The sequence below is a fragment of the Sminthopsis crassicaudata genome, chromosome 4 (genome assembly GCF_048593235.1).
Source record: "Sminthopsis crassicaudata isolate SCR6 chromosome 4, ASM4859323v1, whole genome shotgun sequence".
In the NCBI taxonomy this organism is placed as follows: Eukaryota; Metazoa; Chordata; class Mammalia; order Dasyuromorphia; family Dasyuridae; genus Sminthopsis; species Sminthopsis crassicaudata.
In genome coordinates this window covers 138,428,775-138,451,779 of record NC_133620.1, presented here as the reverse complement: position 1 = coordinate 138,451,779, position 23,005 = coordinate 138,428,775, and the positions used below count along the sequence as shown (strand labels likewise).

At 34.2% G+C, this 23,005-nt stretch overlaps 1 protein-coding gene across 9 annotated transcripts in view; it reads right to left on the bottom strand.

Annotated features, from left to right (window-relative positions):
- Positions 1–23,005, bottom strand: part of IPCEF1 (interaction protein for cytohesin exchange factors 1) — a 190,297-nt gene that overhangs the window by 5,889 nt on the left and 161,403 nt on the right. For all 9 annotated transcript variants that reach the window (XM_074309479.1, XM_074309475.1, XM_074309478.1 and 6 more), the window contains 2 exons: positions 20,076–20,436; positions 2,180–2,373 (listed from right to left, as the gene is read on the bottom strand). In XM_074309479.1, coding sequence (XP_074165580.1) covers positions 2,180–2,373; positions 20,076–20,436 — 555 coding nt within the window. The remainder of the gene's footprint in view (positions 1–2,179; positions 2,374–20,075; positions 20,437–23,005) is intronic.

Here is a 23,005-nt window from a genome sequence, read left to right as displayed (position 1 = left end):
TGCGGGGTTTTTTTAAAGAATAGGGGAGAACAGAGCATAATTGAGGGCAAGAAGAATATGCAGGAGAAGATTAAAGAGGATGAGACACAGGACACATATCCTTTCCTTGGGAAGAAGTTCCACTTAATACCTAAAGACTAGAATAAATTAAAAGAAAGTGGGATATTAAGTGAAAGGGTTTTAGGTAACAAGAAGGGCTAAATGGTAAATGGCCTCAATTATCTCAATAAAATAAGAAATGAGATCTTTGTTCTGAAAGAGAGGTAGAAGAAGAGGCATAAGAGATTTGGAGATAAATCGAATTTTTGGAAAAGCTTCTTTAGTGAGATAAGGAATCAACTGGGAAAAAACCAAAAAGATTGTACTGTTGCAGTAAGCATCTAGCTGAGGTTGAGAACATGAATTTAGTGTTCTCAGAATGATTGGGTAACTTTCTCCAGATCTATAGGAATAAGGGAAGCAGATAGTGACAGTAATACAGGGAATGGTTTCACAAGAGGTAAACCATTCCCTCTTTTTGAAAAACCCTCCCAAAGCCTTCTCCCCTAATCTCATTACAAAGGGAAATAATTCCAAATAGATGTTTTAAGATAATTTAATCTTTTGTTGACCAACACGGGAAGCCTGTTTAATATCCAGAGTCCCTCACTTTGCTATTTCATATTTATTATACTGCTACAATGCTTCTTGTTAGTCTACAAATTAAAAAATATAAATAAACAAGCTGATCTTTCAAAGGTTTCCAGAATTGAAGTGTTTTCCAAAGTCTGAAAGACTCTTATCCATAGTGTGTGGAAGATGTGAAAGCAGGATGTTGTTACTATTAAGAACCATTTTAGCTGCAAAAGAAGACCCAAAATAACTCCAGTACATCCTGTGCATTGTTAGCATGTCATGAAAACATCTGCTTCTCCATGATCACACATGTACACGTTTCACTATCCTGCTGTCATCCAAATTCCCAGCTTTACACAGCTTCAGTTGGAAACTACCAAGTTTGCAAATCCCTTAACAGAACAGGTACCAATCTGACCTTTGTCAGAACACAGCAGATTCCCACCCCTAAACCCCTCCCAAAAGATTTTAGTGACATATGAAGTAATTACAATGACATCTTTATTAAGTACAGCATATCACAGATTTGTTCCCAGTAATTTTTTTTGTTTGGCTTTTTGGACTAAACCTGTGATTTCACTGTCATAAGAGACTTCATTGGCATGAGGAATTTCACATATCAATAAAGATCTGTATCTTCTTTTCAACTTAGAATGGTAGTGAGTTACCTAGTTCTTAGGGAAGTTAAATGACTTGCCCAAAAGTGTCCATTCAATAGATGTCAGAAGCTTTCCTCTCTGTCTACAATGTCTTGCTGCTAATATCTAATTAACTTATGAGCCTAATGCTCCTTATGCTTACTAGGTAGGAAGCAGCTAGGTAATTCAGTGGATAGAGAGCTGGGCCTGGACTCAGGAAAATTTATGTTCAAATACAGCCCCAAATATAGATGTGTGAGCCTGGTCATGTCATTTAACCTCTGTTTGCCTTAATCTTCTGAAGAAGTAGATAGAAAATCACTCCAATATCTTTGCCAAAAACAAAACAAAAAACCATCACAGATAGTAGGGTCCACAGGGTCATGAAAAGTCAATTGTGACTAAACAACACAAATGCTTTCTAGAACAAGTGAGTAGGAGGAACAATGACATATATTGGGATTTTTCTATCAAAATAAAAGTAAGGATGATTGAAAAGGAGTCATTGTGCTATCTATAATATAGATCTGTTACATGTATAGTTTATTAAAATTTATACATATATTTCATATAGTATTTCATATTTGCAAATATAGCTTACATGTTAGTTCATTTGGTCTCCAAAACAACCCTACAGGGTTTTTTTTACAATAAGGAAACTGAGTTTCAAAGAGGTTAGATAAGTTTCCCAGGATCACAGACCTAGTAAGGGCATCATAATGGAAGATTTGAAATAAGTTCTTTCTGAATTTAAATCCAGAGCTCTATTCACTGTACTAACTAGTTGTCTTACATGAATCTCACCAAAACACTCAGGATTAAATAATCTTATGAAGATTTCAGTTTGAGCTCTCATATTACTAGAAAGACTTCCTCCTCCCCAAGTTAAATATCCTGTCAGTTCATCTTAATGTCAGAAGCTTTACCTTTAAGGTACTATTCAATGTCCGGATTTTGTGTAGTTTCTCATTAATGGATGGATTTTTGCTCCGCTTGACAAAAGACTTTCTCAACTCCTTTTTGGTTGAAGGTCTTCGATCTCCAATAGGAGATAAACTGGCTTGTTCTAGAGATTTGTAAAGCTTTTCCATTTCATCATCTTCAAGGCCTTTTGTCTGTTCTGTAATGAAGAACAATCATACAAAATCACTGATTTAGAAAGTGTGAGACTATCTTAACCAATGCATATAACACATCACCACTAAAACAAACCTGACAGGTGGTTGTCTACACTTTGCTAGAAGACTTTCAAGGAGGAAGAACCAATCATTTCTTGAAGCAGCCCATTCATCTTTTATGGTATTAGGAAATTTTCCTGACATCAAGCTTAAATTGGACTCTAGAATTTCTAATCCTTTATTCTTGGTTCTAACCTCTAAGGCCACACAGAAATAAATAAATAAATAATAAACAAATACACAAACAAATTAATGAATGAATGAATGAATAGATAAATGAAAGAAAAGAAACAAAAAATAATCAAAACCCTAATCCTTCCTCAGCATGACAATCCATTCAAATGCTAGAAGAAGGCTGCCATATACCAGAGTCTTCTCCAAGGTAAACACCAGTTCCCTCAATAAACTATGATACAAAAGAAAAAGGATAGGAGGATAGGGGTGAAGAAATAGGTAGTTAAGTATTTACAAAGCATCTATAGTTCCTTTTCTTAGTCACTGTGCTAAAATCTTTATAAATATTATCTCATCTAATCCTTCCCACAACCCTTCAAGGGTTCCCCTTTAACAGTGAGGAAACTGAGACAGAGATTAAATTACTTACCCAACATCACACAGCTAGTAAGTGTCTAAGGCCACATTTTAATTTAGGTCTTCCTGATGCCTGACCTAGAACTTTAAACAATATACCACCTAACTGCCTAGGATTCCTCAGTCAATCACACTGATGAAATTTTGGATCTTTTGAATATTTGAATATTAAAAAAAGAATTAACAAAATTTCTAAGCAGAGAAAGCTTTTTGAAATAAAGGTTGTACAATACTTTCCTCCAAGAAGCTTATAAAAATGGGAAACCATGCTGGCCACACAGTATGCATACAATATATATTTACTGATTGATTCTCATAATCCTGGGAGTAGTGTTGTCTGAGAACAGAGGAGAGAAATTCAGCAAATGATCTTGTAAGGCCCCTTTTAATTAAAGCCAGCAAATCAGGAAATTACCAAGCATGTTGAGATTCTCAAGGCTATCCTCAAAATATCTGCCTTATCTGGTAATGTCAAAATTTTCCACTCATCCTTTAATTTATCTAGTTAATGCAAGTATTTGTGTAAAATGTTACTTCTGTATTAAAAAAAAGTTCATATATGTTCATAAAAGCAGGTTTTCACAGTGGGCAGAGGATAAGGGCACTATATCCCAAAGAAAAATACTGAAAAGGGTTTAACAAGGGGGAGAAAAAGAGACTGAAAATACTAGAGATAAATATAATTGTCCTATTTTACCACTTTGTTAAAACTAGCCTTTCTTCCAAGCATTTGATTCTATGAATATTTATTCCAGAACATATTTTCAAGGAAAAAAAAAAGTTTTCCCTAAGAAAATTAATTGCAAATGTTCGCATCCTTTTCTTTTAAATTGAGAAAATAAGATACTGTACTTGCATTACAATGGTTCTTAATTCTCTAGATGAAACTTTATTGTTAAGGGCATTAGTTGGCCCTGAATACTTTATTATCTTTTTTAATAGTTTTGGAAGAACAATGCTAGAAAACTCCATTCAAAGCTACATGTGGGCACAATTAGCCTTCCTGACTGTGTCTATGCACAAACAATACAAAGTAGATTTTGTGCAACTGTCATCACAATGGATGAGATTAACAAGGCAGAGAACTAACAAGTCACAGCAACTGTCTTTGGGAGAGGCTAAAACTGTAAAAGTGTTACAATCTCGGGCTTTCTAAATTGGAAGGAAAATCAGAGGCCGTATGGTCCAATCTGTAGCTAAAAGGGAACACACTGCAGTTACACAGCTGGTCATCCAGTGTTTGCTTGAAGGCATTCCTCATTTTTGTATAGTTATATCCTAGGCTTCTAGGCGTGGAGCAAAGGGTTCTACATTCAGGAAGATTTGAGTTTAAATCTGGCCTATCTCTGAGATCCTGAGCAAGTCATTTAATCTCTATCTGCATAGTTTCCTCAACCATAGGAACTTTAAAAATCCTTCATTTATATGTTCATAATTCCTTCTTTTCTTCTTTCTTTCTTCTTTCTTTCCTTCCTTCCTTCTTTCCTTCCCACCTTATTTATCAGGATGTTTTTCAAATCTGGAAAGGTAGTGTAGAATAATAAACAGCATACTGGGTTTAGGGTCAGGAAGACTAGTTCATATTCTGTCTCAGAGTTTTTTAGCTTTTTGACTATAAACAAATCATTGAACCTTTATCAGGCTGTTTCCTTATCTCTTAAATAGGAGAGTTGGGTTTGATGGCCTTTAAAATCCCTTTCAGGTCTCAATTTATGACTATCATTTTGTCATTCTGTACATCATTACCCATTCTTGCCATCTGGGGCTGAGCTTATATTAACATCTCTATTCTATATGGTAGACCTTCAAATACTTGAAGATTTATCATATTCCTCTTAACTTTTGTCTTCCCTAGTCTAAATATATTTAATCTCTTCAATCAATTGTCTTATGAAATGAAAATCATATGGAATGATTTTGAATCCTAAAATCATTCTAGTCTCCATCGTTCCAGTGTTCTCCTGTGCTTCCAAAAATGTGGTAAATGAAACTCAATATGAGATTTCAAATGCTTTCTGATTAAAAAAGAGTTCAATAAGATTACTGCCACCCTAGATCTCAACATGGCTTTTTCAAATTGACCCTAAGGTCATCTTAGCTTGAGCTTGCAGTCCACTAAATTCCCAAAATCTTTTTTTACTTCTTAGATGGATCAGGAGAAAAGTTGTCTAACAATTTTTCAGGGTTTGGAGAATTAGGATTGTGGCAATAGGATTTTCAGATGTCCTGGGGAAGGGAAGTAAATAATCATTTATTAAATATCTACTCTGTGGGTAGTATGTGCTTTACAAATATTTGATCCCATTTGAGCCTCACAACAACATTGAAAAGTAGGCATTACTATTAGTTTTACAGTTGAGGAAAGTGAGGCAGAATTTAAGTGACTTTTCCTGGGTCACACAGCTACTAAATGTCTGAAAGGAAATTTGAACTCAGAACTACAGACCCAAAACTCTATCAATTGTACTAAATAACTTCTTCCTAGGAAATTTGTATTTTTGTGATGCTTTTAAGTAGCAACTATAGTTCATGACTTGAGTGTTTTACTAAAGTAAACATTAATTTAACAACTTGCAGAAAGAAAATGAGAAAAGAACAATTCTGCATATAAGAAAAACAAGTTGTTATATTTTTTTCTAAAAATCTCTATTTGTCACATGATCATGGAATCCTGGAGTTATAGAAGGAGTCTTAGAGATCATCTAGTTGAAATGGAAAGAACCGTTGAAATGGAAAGAACCTTAGAGACCATCTACTTGAAATACTATTTCCCTCCACAACTTCCCAGGAATTGGGTGTTTAGCTCTGTTTGAAGACCTCCAGTAAAAATTAAAGAAACTGAAATGACTTTTAAGACAATTTTGTTATAAACTCTCCCCCATGACCCTAATCTTTAATTAAAATCTGCTACCTTGTAAACTTTCATCAGTTGTTCATAATTTTCTCAATTGTCAGCTATTCTCTCCAAAGTTAAATGATCCCTTAATTGCCAAATCTAATACCCTTTCCTCTAACCTCATCTTTCCAGAGCTCTCTGCAATCCATGACATTGTTAATCATCCTCTCCTCCTATAAAATTTTTTTTCTCTAAGGTTTTGTGACAGTGTTCTCTTCTGATTTTCTTTGTACCTGATCTCTCTTCCTTGCAGGACCTTTTCCTAAGTCATGCCTATCAACCCTTCAGTTTTCTTCGATAATGTATCATTTAGGGATTTCCTGAGTTCCTATTGATTCAGTTGTCACTTCTATTTAGATGGTTCCCAGATCTCTATATCCAGCTCTACTCTCTCCTGAGTTTCAGTGCTATTATCACTAACTACATGTTGGACATCTTGAACTAGATATCCCATAGGCATCTCAAATTCAACTTGTCCAAAACAGAACTAAAGTTTTCCTTCAAAACCCTCTCCTCTTCCCAATCTTTCTTTTATTAGGCAATCACCCAGACTCACAAACCTCATCATCTTTATACTTATTCCATATATCTAATGTGTAATCATTTCCACATCTCTTGTATACATACCCTTCTCTTCCTTCACACAGACAATATCCAAATTCATGCTCTTCTCATCTCTTCTCCTGTCTATTGCAATAATCTTGTAATCGGTATCCCTGTCTCAAGTTTTTCCCACCTCAACCTATCTTCCATTTAACTGCCAAATACAATGAGATTATCACATGCCTTATTCTGAGCAATATACCTATTAATAAAGATTAATGTTACATTAGTTTTTTGTGATGATATGATCAAACTTACATGGAACATAAGGTACAATAAAATCCTCAGGTCATGAACTGCTTATAGGAACATCTCTCCTATCATTGGCAATTGATTTCTTTGAAATCAGAATATACCACTACTCCTTTCTCCTTATTAAATTTCCTTTTAATAGCTTCAGGCATTGTTTCTGGCCCTCCAACATCTTTGGATTTAAGCTTATCATTTAGTTTATCAGCTATCCATCACAGCTCAATGTGGTCTGTAAATCCACCAAACATATGTATCTATGTCTTAATCACTGGTAAAACTGTTGAATAGAATGAGACCAAGAATTCTAATTGTGACAATCCTCTTTCCTGGTTTTCCTTGTACCTGTACCATTTTGAAATCAAGGGTACTAGCAATTGGGTTTTCTTTTGTTATGTTTTGTTTAACATTCAGATTTTGCAAAATCAGGGCTTTTAAGAATTTGACATAAACAGGCAGGAGCCATATGAAAATGTGAAACTGTTAAGAGTTACAGAAGAATTGTGCAGAGTCCAAGTGACATTATCTAATAGTTTCAAAGAAATTAACATTCCATGATTTTGAATTGTCTAAAATGTTAAGATAGATTGAGGAAGAGTAAGACATTCAAATAAAATGAAAACTGATACAACCTTGAAGTCAATTTAGTTAAGCTTAAATATTAAAGTTTTTAATTTAACAAATGAATCTTTCTCTCTCTTGTTCATCATCCCACTTATAAAGAAAAAAAGAAAAACAAAGATCTTATGATAAATATTCATTGTCAAGCAAAACATATTCCAACATCAGCCATGTTCAAAAAATATATCTCAATCTGTGCCCTCGGTCCAATACCTCTCTACCAGGAGGTGCATACTTTAGCTAACATTGTATGTCAGGGAGCAGAGAAGCAATGAGACAGAGGAATAATAATCACTTATTAGTTTACTCCTGTTAACCTACAACTTGAATTCCATCAAAGGAAACTTAAAACTAAGAAGAATGTTGTAAAGCTTCCAATCCAAAACTAGTGACACCCACAAACCTATCCTAATGCTGGTATTGGAACATAAAGAAATTTCCACATTGAGTACAACACTGAACTCAGAAACAAAATGAAGTGGCCTCATGTTCTAGCTTAGCTACTTATTAGCCATGGGATCTTGGGCAAGTAAGTCACTTGAAGTCTCAGTTTTCTCACCTAATAAATGAGGGTATTATTGGTGATAGTAATTTATCCCACAGAGTTCATGTAAGAATTAGGAGAGGAGAAGAGGAACTTCACACCTGTGATTTCACTACTATAGAAAAAAATTTTCTAATGATTATTTTCTACAAGAAAATTTCTTTCATCAATTCAGATTTGCATGTTGGAATACCTGGGGTCACTAAGAGGATAAATGCCTTAAGATAGTCCACAACTACATCCACATACAAATCAAAGGCAAGACTCAAACTCATGTCAATTCTGCAGCCAGACCAGTATCCTCTGTCCCATGCTACCTTTCACTGGACATCCTGAGAGCATTCTTCTATTGTTCAAGACAGTGTTGTGGGTAACAATGGAGCTCATCAGACTGTAAATTACCCCTTTCTAGCTAAATGGCCAGATCCCTTCTTTCTCAGTTACACGTTCCTTTAAGAATAAAATTGAGAAATATGCTATACATATATGTCTAAAATTTTTTAAGCAACTATTGGCTTTTCAATATCACAATGTCAAAAATGCATTTTAAGTACAGGAAACATACTGTTATAACTAAAGACAATTAGTCAGTCAACCCTATTACTTTAAATATTGTACTATGTGCCAGCAATTGTGATTTAACATGATACTTTATATCTGAAATTTTATATTTAGAATATTTACAATGGCAAGTGTTTAAGTCTCCACAAAACAGGAAATTAAAAGTACAATAAAAGCTGATAACATGTAACAAGTTCACAAAACAAATATAAAAGTAGATACACACCATACCAAAGAGCCTTCCCATTAGTCAAGTCAACAAGCATTTATTAAGTACCTACTATGTGCCAGCCACTGTACTAAGCACCAAGCATGCATAAAAAGTGGGAAAGATACCATGCAGGTAAAGACATAAAAAGACATATGTAGAATAAATTGAAGATAACGTCAGAGGGAAAGCTCTAATTTGAAAGAAGACCAGAATGGAAAGGAGTAACGTATAAAAAGACTGGAATGGTAGGAGGAGACCAAGTCTACGAGAAACTTCAAATGACAAACATTTTATATTTGTCTAAAGGCAGTAGGGAGCCAATTGACACTGATGTAATTAATATGGAATGGCAACAGGGTAGGAATGAACACTGTCAGAAGAATACTTTAAGAAAATCATTTTGACAGCTAAGTAAAAGATGGAGTGAAGGGGGGGGGGGAGAAACTTGAGGTAGGAGATCAACTGGCAGGCTACTGATACAGACCAAGCATAAGGTAACGAGGACCTGCACCAAACTAGGAACAGTGTCAGAAGAGATAAAGGGGGCATTTAGCTAAAGGCAAAAAATAGGGTTGTGGCTGTTAAGATGTTCACAAATAATCATACTTTTAATGTATTCCTTCTAGATTTCTTACTTAAATCATAGGATCATTAACTTAAATCTGGTACCACCTAATCCAAAACTATTAAATTTTTTAGAGGGAGAAAATGAGGCCCAGAAAACTCAAATGGCTCATACATACAACAGATAGTAACAAAGCTTCAAAATCAGCTTTTTTTCTATTTCTGCACCATTTTTCCTGAATCATTTCAAAGTCTTTTTTGCAGTGGTTTTTTTTAATTTTTTTTTTCATTTTACTGAATTAGGAATAAATACCTCATTGTATCCCATCATCATAAAATGACCAAGACAATAAAACTGGCAGGGTAATCAGTTCCTCTCTCTCCCATTTGAAATAGAAGTCATGTTAATTATTTCCACCTCTCTTTGCTTTCTAAAGCCAGATAAATGGATCATCTGAAATCCAAGTGTTTCAATTGCAATTGCTACCCTTCCTCATCAAGTCCATATTCTTATGTGATAATACAGTGCTGATTTCCATGGACACAGAAGACACTTTATAGTCAAAATATCATTTATTTTCATGGGCACTTTGTGAAGCAGGTTAAAGGACTCACATTTTATGGATGGAAAAATGAAAGTATGTGCAATTATTTTCCTATGATAGAAAATGAGCAGTGTAAAAATGAAGAAAATCTCAATCACTCTGTTCTCAAAAGCCTAGCATGACAGATCAAGGATTTCAAATTAGAAATGCATGTCTGCTTTCAATTTAGACCATACTTTTACCCTAATATCACCAATGGGGGTACTTTCTTTAGTGATGTTTTCCTATCCCAAGATACTCATAGGGGATCATAGCTTTGGAACTAAAGGGATTTTAGAATTCAAATACTTTATTTTACCAGTGAAGAAACTGACATTCAGAGAAGTTAAGTGAAAGCTTTTATCCATGTCATCTCATAAAACAACTATTGGGCAGTACCCACAACATGCTGAGGGCTTTTCACAAATATATATAAATATGCATTTACATATAGAGTGCTCTACCAAATATCTGATAAATCTGCTTCAGATGTTCAGAAAACAATGACAAGATTTAACAACAGATTGAATATGTTAGGTAAATGATGATGTGGGGCTGGGAAAAAAAACACAGAAATTTCAAACCTAGGTTTCTGGGTGCCCTTGATGACAACAGAGAATTATGAAAAATAAGTGAGTTGGGGCAGGAGATAATAGTTCTGTTTTAGACATGGTGAGTTTCAAATAGCTAAAGGATATCCAATCTGAGATAGCTGCTAAGTAGCCAGTGATGTAAATATCACTGGAGTTCAAGAGAAAAAATAGGGCTGGATACATAGATAGAGAAATCATTAGCATAGAGATAATCATTAAACTAAGAGGAAATGTTAAGATCACCAAAGAAGAGTGTAAAAAGAACAGAAAATAGGGTCCAATATAGAGATCTCTTTCCTCTTTTACACACTTCTATTATATTTTAAACATTCTCTCATTCGTTCCTTCCACTTATCTTTGTACTTGAATATTGACTTCCTTCTTCCTAGTTTACAACGAAATTCTCTAAAGACTCTCTAAGAACTTGCTTGGTCCTACTTACCTCTGAGTTATAGAATTTTGATTACTGCTCTATATATTTAAGTACTATTCAATTTATGTACCTAAGGGAAGAAGAAGAAATAAAAACTGTCTTTTAGGGATATCTCAGCCTCAGGGGGCTAAAAGGGATATTAAAATCTGATGGTCTATTCCCCTATTCTCAATTGGGACTAGGATTTTAGACTTTAGACCTACAAGAGGGAAAATGCTAAAATCTCTCTGGGCTTTAATTTTCTATTTTGTAAAATGGTGATCATAATACTTGCACTGCCAACTTCATGGGATTGTTTTAAGGAACAAATAAGATAACATATGCAAAGTACTAACCCTAAAGAGCCATATTAGTGTCGATTATCCCTTATAATGATAATAATAATGGTAAATGTCAAAGTTGAAGGCTAAAATATACTGATTTTTATGTTCTTTGAATATCATCAGCAATAATGACAAAAAAAAAAAAACAATTCTGGCATAAAATTGGCAGTCACCCATTGCCAAGTTCATGTTAGTTTAATAACCCATGTGAAGGTGCTGCTCATTCCTCTTCCTCCTACATGTTCCAAGCTATTGTCTTCCTCTGACAAGCAACGAAATACTAATAGACCCTACATTTGGCTGTCGTAAATACCGCACAGAGATGATCTCTTAACTTTGCCTCCCCCACTATCTTATTTTTGGCTAAGTCTTCCCTTGTGCTCACTGGAATAGGGTTGTTTGTTTTCCAATTTGAATATAAATGTTGCCTTTGGGAGACAGGAAGGGAATTCATCTGCCATTTTTCACTTCACAGTTCAAAGGAAGCCCTTTTGAGATTGTAGAAGTTTAATGGTGTCCCATGGAAGATAATTATAGTCCCCAAAGAACAAAAGAAACTTGGAAAGAGTTGGCAAGAAAGAAAAAATAGGATTTACTGTACGATATACAAAACTGCCACCATAGGAAGAAAAGGAAATGAAAAGGTACTGGAGATTCTTGGTCAATTGTATGTTAAAAAAAAATTAAAAATAAAAATTCATGCAAATGGCCTTCACAGACAGAAATCACTTTAGATACTTTCTCTAATTAGGTCTTTTAGTACTTACAGGTAGAAGCAACTAAACTGAAAAGAGGCAACATGCGGTAATGAAAAGAATTCTAAAGATGTAATTGGTAAAGAACTAAGTTTGTATCCTGGTTCTATCACTTAATGGGACTATAAAACTTTGCATTATCTACCTCAGAGGGTTGTTGTGAAGAAAACACTTTGCATATGGTGATATTACCAAGTTATTGGGTATTTATTTTTAATCCATACCAGTGTTTTCATCAATATGATGTTTCATCAACACGGTGATTACTTTGCTCTACACCAAGGCAGACTTTCTTTTTCTACCTTCTACACAATTTGTAGTCTTAGATTTGTAATTGCAAGCATAACTAGAATGTACCAGAAGTAGAACTTAAACTCAAGTCCTTCTAACTCTGAAACTAGTCCTATCCATTATTCAACACTGCCTCTAATTATTCATTATTAAAAAATCACAGGATTGTAACAACTGTTCCTATTTATTCTTATTCATTCATCAATTCATTTATCTATACATTCATTCATTCATTTTCAGGCTTGTACCCTGAGCCTTTCCTGTGAGGAAGGAATCACAGGAGTTTGTGCTCTTTGGGTATCACTATCCGAAATCCAGGGTCACATGTGCATAATGATGAAGGGCTAGAGGAGAATTTTTGTGAAAGATGATGGTATTGTTAACATTATTAAATGCTTAATGCTTGGCAGCATCAACTTTTGATGATGCCAAAAATTACATGTATTTGAATCTAAAATTGTAAAGAAAAAATTGCAATTTCTGCTTTAAAATGTTACTAAGTAATTTAAATATAAAGCCAATTATCATTTGCTTATACCATCAAACATATGGGCCTACTTATTGTTCCTATTGACTGTTCCTGTCTATCTCTCCACACCAATCCTCAGCTATCAGTGGTATTCCTAATTAGTTGGACTACCCCTTCAATGAATAAACTCTAGTGGCCTACTCTTACCCTCAAGATAAAATACAGAATTGTCTATTTGGCTTTTAAAGACCAAGTTTGTCCCCTTTGTTACCTTTCCAGTATTCTTAAATTCTATCTATTTCTCCATGTACTCTATGATCCAACTCCACTAATGATAGCACTCCATTTCTTGCTGCCATATATTTCACTATTCTCCCATATCTGGAATGTCCTCCCTTCTCAGTTTCAATTTCTGGCTTCCCCGGCCTCCTTCCAGACTAAGCTCAAATTCTACCTTTTGGAACTTTCTAGGTCCCTTTCCCAGTTCCTTCTGAGGTTATCTTCCACATATGTTGTACATATATTCTACATATATATTATATTGGTTTGTATTTCATCTCCCTCATTAGAATGTGAGCTTCCTGAGAGAGCAATAACTGTTTTTCTTTTTCTTTGCATCCCAGTTCTTAACACAGTCACTGGCATTTCTCTGTGTTCAGTCATTTTTCAATCATGTCCAAGTATCTGTGACTCCTTTTGGAGACTTCTTGGCTAAGATATTGGGCTGGTTTGTCATTTCCTTCTCCAGCTCATTTGATAGATGAGAAAACTGAGGCAAATAGGATTACATGATTCATACAGGGTTGCCCAGCCAGTAAGTATCTAAAGTAAGATTTGAACTCATGAAGATGAGTCTTCATGACTCCAGGTCTGGTATCTATCCACTGTACCATCTACCTACCTTGACACATAATAAGCATTTAATAAGTATTTGCTTACTGAGTGAATAATTAGTATATTTCCCTCTTCTTTACTTGTACTTTTAAAACTATTCAAATATCAAAGTCATCCCATCTGCTTCAAAGACACTAAGTAAACACTGGGCTACTAAAAACTGAAACATGCATCTGAGTTTAATATCTCAGATTCAAAAGATTTTTTTCTGTCACTATAGTCAGACTCAGTAAAAATAAATAACTTCTGGTTAAGACATTAGTAATGGTGTTACTATGGTCAGCATTTATGCAACAACTTTATCTTTATTCTGATTCTGTTGGTGATTTGGCATAGTTACATATCATATAAACATTCTGATTCTGTTTTTGGCTTGGCTTAGTTAAGTCCTTATATAAGCTTCTCTATAAGCTCATTTGATCCCTAGTTGCTTTTTCATTATTTGAAACTCATAACAATTGATCCAAGATATGTAACACCAATGGACCAACTTGACGAGTTGTTCATATTAATTAGCTGTTATATTGGACTATATGAATTTTTCATTCATGATGTTTTGCACATAAATGGGTAGATAAAATCTTTTTGAATCATTGTAGATTTCCTTAAAATGTTTTTGAGCCTAAAATTATTGTAAATAAGATTGTTTTTAAATAAAAACTTTTGGAGAAGCTATCCACCAATAGGAAATTTTTTTTTCTCTGCAAGAGGCATCTTCCATTTCTATGCTGAACACCCTAGATGTACATACACATCCCCTTCTGTTTTACACCTTGCTTTATGTTGCCACTAGGCAGATTGTTAGAAAATGTCAGTTATGTGATTATGTCTTAGAATATTCTATAATTTTCACCATATGTATGGTGATAGTGTGTTTTATGAGAACCTTTAAAATATAAAAGGACTAGAAAGATAAGAAAGGGTTATGAAGGGCTTTGAATGTCAAACAGAACATTTTGTATTTGAAACCACTGAAGTGTATTAAGTAGAAAAGTGACATGATCGCTTTACTTTGGGCTGCAGTGATGTGAAGGAGATTCTCAGACATATATGGTTTTGACTAAATTGTTTCTATTTTTTTTTTTTTACATCTCTGAAATTTTGTGATTCTGTGACAAAATCAAGAATCATAGAGTATGAGAATGTGTGGAAGGATTGCTACTTTTATTTCCCAAGTCTAGGAAACAATGCTTATTCATCTATTCAATAATATACTTAACAAGAGAATGAACCAATATAAAAAAGGAATGGGGAAATACCATAAACAGAATATTACAATTATAACATGGCATAATGGGTAGGGGTTAACCTTAACTTCAAGAAGGCTTAGTTAGAATCAAGCCTCTCCTGAGTCATACTGGTTTATGTGACCATGTGATCACTTGACTTTTTAGCACCCTCAGGCAATTCCCTAAGAGACTACCAATCTTCATTGGTAGGGAAAGTTTTCCTCATTGAGCATTCTTAACCAATAAAATTTTATGTCTGGACTGACTAAAAAAATTAGCATAATATTATGTTTTATGTTAATTTCCTCTTGGGGGGTAAAAGTTCTAAATGGTGGGGGGAGGAAGAGAGGGAAGAGAGAGAGGAGAAAGTAGAGGAGACAGGGAGAGGGAGAAACAGGAGGGAGAAGGGACAGAGGGAGAGAGGGAAAGGAAGAGAGAGGGAAAGAGGAAGGGAGAGGGGAAGGAGGAGAAAGGAGGAGAGGGAAGGAGGAAAAGGAAGGAAGGAGGATGGGAAGGCAGGAGAGAGGGAGAGAGGGAAAGGAGGGGGAGGAGGGAGGGAGAGGGTGCTCCTGCCTCCAGTCTAGTTGAAAAGAACACACACACACACACACACACACACACACACACACACACACACACACACACACCCTTCCCAACTAGACCAAACTTTCCATTAAGGGTTATGGGTGAATAAGATAATGTGTAGTTAATATTGCTTAATTTTTTTTCTTATTATTATTTTTTATTCTTAGATAAAACGGATGGCTCTCTGAGTGGAGGAGAGATATATTTGGAAATAAAGCAGATTAAAAAATGAAAGCTATCCAAATTTTTTTTTCTTTAAAAGGAAAAGCTACTAACTGGCACTTTATGAAGTTATCCATGCTAGAATAAAAAGAGATTTGGAAGTTTTGTAATTTTTTAGTATGTTTTTGGTTTTTGTTTTTAATGTCCATCCTAGGTTAAATGTGCTCTTCTCTGAACAATCTTGAAAGTGAAGGTTAACAGTATTGAGCTTCGGATAGTAATTTTTTTTGTTCCATCTGGAGCCAAAGTCCTACCCAGTAACATACTGGTACTTCAATGATTATCTTGAACATTGAAACACTTCTCAATCATAGATATTTTAGGACTCTTTTTTATAGCAGTAAAATAGCAAAAATTACAAAAATGAAATGTTACCCTCTGACCTGACCTTTCCTTTCCCTCCTTCCCCAAAAAATGCAGATACAATTCTAAAAAAGCCAGGAGGCATACAATATGTAATTCGATTCCTCAACAGTAAGTGCTAAGTGCATATGACCAAATGATTGGGTTACAGTTTCCATAGTGACTACTTCACTTGGCTTAGCTATTTTGGGAATTCAACAAAAACCCATAGATAGCAGAGGAAAGAAAAAGAAAGGAAAGAGGAAGGAAAGAAGGAAGGAAGGAAGGAAGGAAGGAAGGAAGGAAGGAAGGAAGGAAGGAAGGAAGGAAGGAAGGAAGGAAGGAAGGAAGGGAAGAAGGAAGGGAGGGAGAGAGAGAGGAAAGAAGAGAAGAAGGGAGGGAAGGAAGGAAAAAGGGAGAGAGGGAGGAAGGGAAAGAGGAAGGAAGGAAAGAAGAGAGGAAGGGAGAGAAAGGAAGAAAGAAAAAGAGAGAGGGAGGCAAAGAGGATAAAGGGGAGGGGAAAAGGAGAGAGGGGAAAGAGGGAACATATGGCAACTGTCAGCAGCACAAAGGGAAAAATAGCTTTGTTTTTTTCTCTCATTTTTCTCCTAGCAGTTTAAACAAGCACACAGATATTACAAATTATGATATTCTTCAAAGTCCCCTAAAACAAAATATTCCGGGATTTCCTTTTCCTTCTTTCAATAAGGGTTATTGATATATAGTCCACCATTTTCCTGTGAATTCTCCTGAAGTGACCTTGATGTAAGAATAAAAACCTTCCCATAATCTTTTTGCTGATCAGCACTTCAGACCAGCTGTCCGAAAGAACCCTTCCTCAAGCAACAAGGCTATCTCATAGAAAACAATGCAAAGTTAGATTTAAACATTTATCACATTTCACTTCAGTCAGTAAAGTCTGTGACCTTTTAGATTAGTTGAGACTTTTCAAAGTCAGCATTATTTTTCCAAGGGTGTGTAAATGATTAAGTCAATTCTTTTTCATAAAGTAAGATTATTTACTGAGGAAATTTTGTTGTTCAGTTGTTTCAGTCACGTCCAACATTTCATAATTCTATTTGGGGTTTCCTTGGCATGATATTACTATTATTAGTATAGTGTTGTTGTTATTCAGTCCTGTCTGACTCTTCATGACCTCATCTGGAGTTTTCTTGGCAGAGATATTACAGCAGTTTGCCATTTCCTTCTCCAGTTCATTTTACAAATGAGGAATAAGACAAACAGTATTAAGCTAATTGTTCTGGGTCACGTAATTAGTTAGTGTCTGAGGCCTGATATGAACTCAGAAAGATGAATCTTCCTGACTCTGGGCCAAGCATTCCTCAGTGTGCCAACTACCTACCCTATTATAAGAACTAGACTCAAAACTTTTTTTGACACACTCCAAGTATCAAATAATCCTAAAATCCTTAAAGTGATAAGTAGCATCTATCTAAACCCATCAGCAACCATTGAATATAATGTGGAAAATACTTAGAAGTATTTTCAGTAAGATCAAAACAAAAATGCCCCTTATCACCATTATTCAGTATTGTACTAGAAATGTTAACTTTAGCAATAAAAGAAAAAGAAATGGAAGGAATAAGAGTAGGCAATAGGAAACAGTTATTACTCTTTGCAGATGATATGGTGCTATACTTAGAGAATCAACTAAAAAAATCACTTGAAGCAATTAACAAACAACTTAATTGAAGTTAAAAGATATAAAATAAATTCATGTAAATGATCAGTTTTTTTTAATATTACCAACAAAACCCAGCAGCAAGAGATCAAAAGAAAAATTACGTTTAAAATAACTATAGATATTATAAGTTCTTAGGAGTCTATTTACCAAGACAAACCCAGGAACTTTATGAACAGAGTTACAAAACACTTTTTACACAAATCAAGTCAGTTCTAAACAACTGGAAAAATATCACTTGCTCATGAGTAGGTCAAGCTAATACAAAAACAATATCAGTTCTACCTAAATTAATCTACTTTTTCAGTGTCATACTAAACTGCAAAAAAATCACCTGGAAGAATAAAAGGTCAATAATATCGAGAGAATTAATGGAAAAAATAGAAGAGAAAAAAATAGCCATACCAGATCTAAAACTATATTATAAAGAAGCAGTCATCAAAACCATTTGGTATTGGCTAAGAAATAAGTGGTGGATCAGTGAAAGAAGTTAGGTACACAAGATACAATAGTCAATGACACACTCTACATCCACAATTTTGTAATAATTTAGTGATTAAATGAAATGTTTTGTTCCAACTAAGAAATTATCATCATGTAATCATTCAAAATATGTTCAACTGTGAAAAAGATCCTAAGGCCAAATATCCAATTAGCTATTTAATTCAAATCCAATTTGCCACATAATATTTGTATGACATTTGCTATCATTTTTTCTCTCTGATCTTCAGTTTTCATATCTGTAAAATAAGTGGGTTAGACTAGATGACCTCTGAAAACTCTTTGTGTTCTAGATTCATGTTCCTCTAATCTATGATCCTTTATATTGTTCTATGAGAACACCATTGTTTAGGTTAGGATACAATCCCCTATATTCCCATTTTGGAGAAAGAGATTAATAGAATCTAGAAGCTCTTTATAGCACTTGATATTACAGTAATTTGGCCAGTGTTACCTATTCAAAGAAGCCTTATTTAAGATCATACCATAGAAATCCAAATTCATTGTATTTGGAATCTTGTGCTAACTAGATTTAATTGTCAGCTTAGAAAATGGAAAAGCACAGTAAGTCAAATGGGGAAAAGAATTTAGTGAAGTTTAACACAGAAATTATTACTACCTCAAAAATGAAGACTCATATCTAGTATAAGATCTAATATAGCATAATTTTATATATAACTTTTTGTGTATATATTTCTATATACACATACATGTATAGGAAAGATAAACTCAGAATTGCAAAATCAGAATAAATAATAAAAATGTATTATCCTTCATATATAAAGATATATCTACTAATTTACTACTAGATTAGACTTTGAATTGAGTATGCAGCAGTGCCAATGAATTTGGTGTAATCTAAATTTATGTCTTCATATCCCCAATGCCCAGCATAAGGCCTGCCATATAGTATGTGCTTAATAAATGTTTGCTAATTGATCGATTGAAATCCATTGGAGCTCACAATTCTCATTTTCCTCTGTGTAACAGAAAATATATTTGTGAAATAACTATCTAAAAACATTAAGTGTATTGTGATCTCAAAACAGAGTGGAATTAAATAACGTATGGAATCAACTTACTTTAATGACCTTAGTTACTTTTTTTAAGGCTTAGCTAATTTCTCTATAAAATGAGGCAGTTAGAATAGATAATATATTTCAAGGTATGCATCTTTTGATCTTATAACCTTATGGAAGGGAGGGAAGGAGGAAGGGAAGAAGGGAGGAAGAGAAGAAGGGAAGGAGGCAAGGAGGCAGGATTGTAGAAATCATTCTCTAGAATTAGAACTCATGTATTAAAAAGCACTTGTCAAATTTAACAAATTCGTCATCATGCATTTTTAATCTAGAATCATAAAAATACTTGAAAGTTGTGAATTAAATATTGAATTTGTCAAGTACACACTGAATTGGGGAAAAAAAAAAAACAGGTTTGAACCAACTTGATAATCTTGTTATTGAGTCATAATAATTATATTTTATAAAGTTTTTAATTAACACTTATATTTACATATCATCACATTTAAGTCAGATCCATAAGCACGTATTAGGCACTACCACATGCCTGGCACTGGGCTTGTTGTTTGTCCTTTGTTCTCAAAGAGTCATCTGTTTCACTTTTCCCTCCACAGCCATCTGGGTCCAGGGGCAAGATACAAAACAAGTTGATTGGAAGTGACCCTAGATGATTTAAATGGGAGACCCTGGCTTTTTTTAAGCTAAGATCTTACAGTTTGATTGAGGCTGTACCCATTCAATTATAAAGACTAAGTACACATCTACAAAGAAAAAAGAATTTTTTAACATTAAAAAATGGGTGGGTGTGTACATAGGGTATACACCATATGCATACATATGAGACAAGTCTTTATGTAATTACCTCTATCTGATGTCTTGAGTCCTATAGTGTCATCAGGAACAGAAAGATGATCTAAACTGCTGTTTAGCGAGGATGTCTCCTCACTTGACAAAGAGTTCAGAAATCCACTTTCAGATTTGGCAAGGCCATTTTCTGAGGCCTCTGGGAGGTTAGGTGAATGGATCTGAACCATTATGGATTGTCCCACATCTTCAGTGGTAGAGGAATTGTTGACAATATCAAGCCAAGACTGCCTTTCTGGATAGGCTGCTTTAGATGTGGAAGAAGAATTGTTGGGTGACTTGACTGAATTCTCCAGGGAAGAAAAAGAACAGGATGGTTCATTCAATACAAGTGAAGATGAAGATGCTTCCTGTGGACCCTATTGTTCACAAGTAAGAAAAAAAAAATCAACTCAGCATCTAAAGAAAAAATATTCAACACATGCTTTTTAAAAATAAATTATCTCTTTTTTATATCACTTACATTTCCTACTATAACTTCATCCCATTTTCTCTGAGTGCCACTCTTTAAAATAATGGAGGGAAAAAATAGGAAAAAAAGACTATAAAATTGACCAGCATATCAAAAAAGTCTGATGATATATTCCATTTTCTACACTGATGGATCCCCATCTCTTCAAATAAGTAGGGAAAGCTGTGTTCAAGATCTCTTCTTTGGAGCTGAATGTGGGCATTATAATTTCATCGAATGCAGGTTAGATTGTTTTCCAATATGTCCTTGCAATTGGCATTTCCCTTTGCATTACAAAAGTCTAATTATATGATTCTGGATGTCACTCAAACTCTAGTCTACCTCAGTTTCTATAACTTTATATTTATATTATCTTTTATATCTATATCTGAAATGAAAATAATAATAGCATCAGCTTCCCAAAGTTGCTATGAGGCTCAAATAAGATATCTGTAAAGACTTTGCAAATGTTTTGTATTAGTCAACCTGCCATCTGGGGGAAGGGGGGTAGAGAGGGGAAAAGTTGGAACAAAAGGCTCTGCAATTGTCAATGCTGAAAAATTACCCATGCATATATCTTGTAAATAAAAAGCTATAATAAAAAAATTATTTAAAAAGACTTTGCAAATGTTAAAAAACACTATATAAAATGCTAGCTATTGATGCTGCTACTTTGTACAGTAGAAAGAAAACTTAACTTAGTAATCAGAAAAGGCATGGGTTTTTATCCTTACTCTGACATTTACTAATTGGATGACCTCAGGTAATTAAGGTAACCTCCTACAGTTTTAGTGTAAAAATGAAGATAATAAAACTTCCAGATCCCACTTTACATAATTATTTCAAGTAATATGTTTCATAAACTTTATAGGACTATAGATATGGGTTGTTATTACTATAAATATAATGAAAGAGGATAACTGTGATTTTTTGTCTCATTAATATCAGTAAACTAGGTCTGTATTTAATTTTTTCCCAAATAATTTTGGATACCTTACAGCACATTCTCCTAAAAGCTGAAGAGCTCCATCATCTTCCCTATTAATTGTTGATGTCTTTCACCTTTAATGATTTTTTTCTTTAATTTTTTGTGTTATTTGGAGCATCTCTCAAACAAAATGGTTTGTCTTCATCATTTAATCTGCATATATTGGGAAAATTTTCAGAGAAGTATGAAAAGGAAGGAAATAGCAAAGACTGGAGCTAAGTAGGAATAAGTGGTCAATGACAAAGTTGTCAGAGCAATATGAACCTGCTACCTTTACAGAATGTCTTTCAACAACAACAACTAACATTTATTTAGTTCTTTAAGGTTTACAAAGTGCTTTCAGCTATTTATAAATATTGTCTCATAAAGAAAGTAGTTCCCATTGAAATTAACTAGCAGTAATGAAGAAGTCATTATGTCACAAACTGAACTATTATCTAGGACATCTAGGTAGTGCAGTAGATAGAATTCGGAGTCTGGAAGATTCATCTTCCTGAGTTCAAATCCAGCCACAAACACTTACTAGCTGTGTGACGCTGGGCAAGTCACTTAACCCTGTTTGCCTCAGTTTCTCATCTGTAAAATAAGCTAGAAAAGAAAATGGCAAACCACTTTAATATCTTTGCCAAAAAAAAAACTCACAAATGGATTTGAATTGGACACAATCAAATTATTAACTGCTTGATTCCTCTTTTAAAAAGATAGGAGACTCTAAATATATCCTAATAGTGACTAGTTTCCCTCTAAAATGCAGTGGGCTTGGTGTAGTAAAAGGTAAGTGTTTCTGAAGTCAGAGCTCCTAGATTCAAATCTCATTTCTGATATTTCCTATCTGCGTATGCTTAAACAAGTCGATTATTCTCCCTAGTCCTTAACATCTACCTCTATTAAAAAAATAAAGGAAGTTGGATTGATTGCCCACTGAGGACTCTCCAGCTCTAGCTATATCTATGATTCCTCAGTTTCCAAAACAATTCTGGGCTGAATACCAGATAAATTAGTATTATTCTAATGTAATATATATTGGCTAAATGGTACATCAAAAAATTTTAAAAGTTCTTAACTTGGGGTGTGTGAACTTGTTTTTTAAAATTACTTGATAAATACAAAAAATAGTAACCACAATTGTATGTTGTTATAATTATGTAACAATCAAATATTCTCTTATAGAATGTCCTATTATAATTATAATAATTAGCATTTATATGGTCTATGTACAGGTACTACACTAAATACTTTAGAAATATTTCATTTATTCTTCACACCATGAGGTAGGTACTAATATAATTCGCATTTTTCAAATTAGTAAGCTGAGGCAAACAGAGGTTAAGGCAAACAGGGTCACATAGCTAATAGGTGTCTGGAGTTGGAATTGAACTCAGGTCTTTCTAACACCAGGCCCAGTGCTCTATCCACCATGCCATCCAGCTGCTTCCATTTTGAAATTATATTTGAATGAGATTGGCTTCTTTTATAATCCTATGTACTT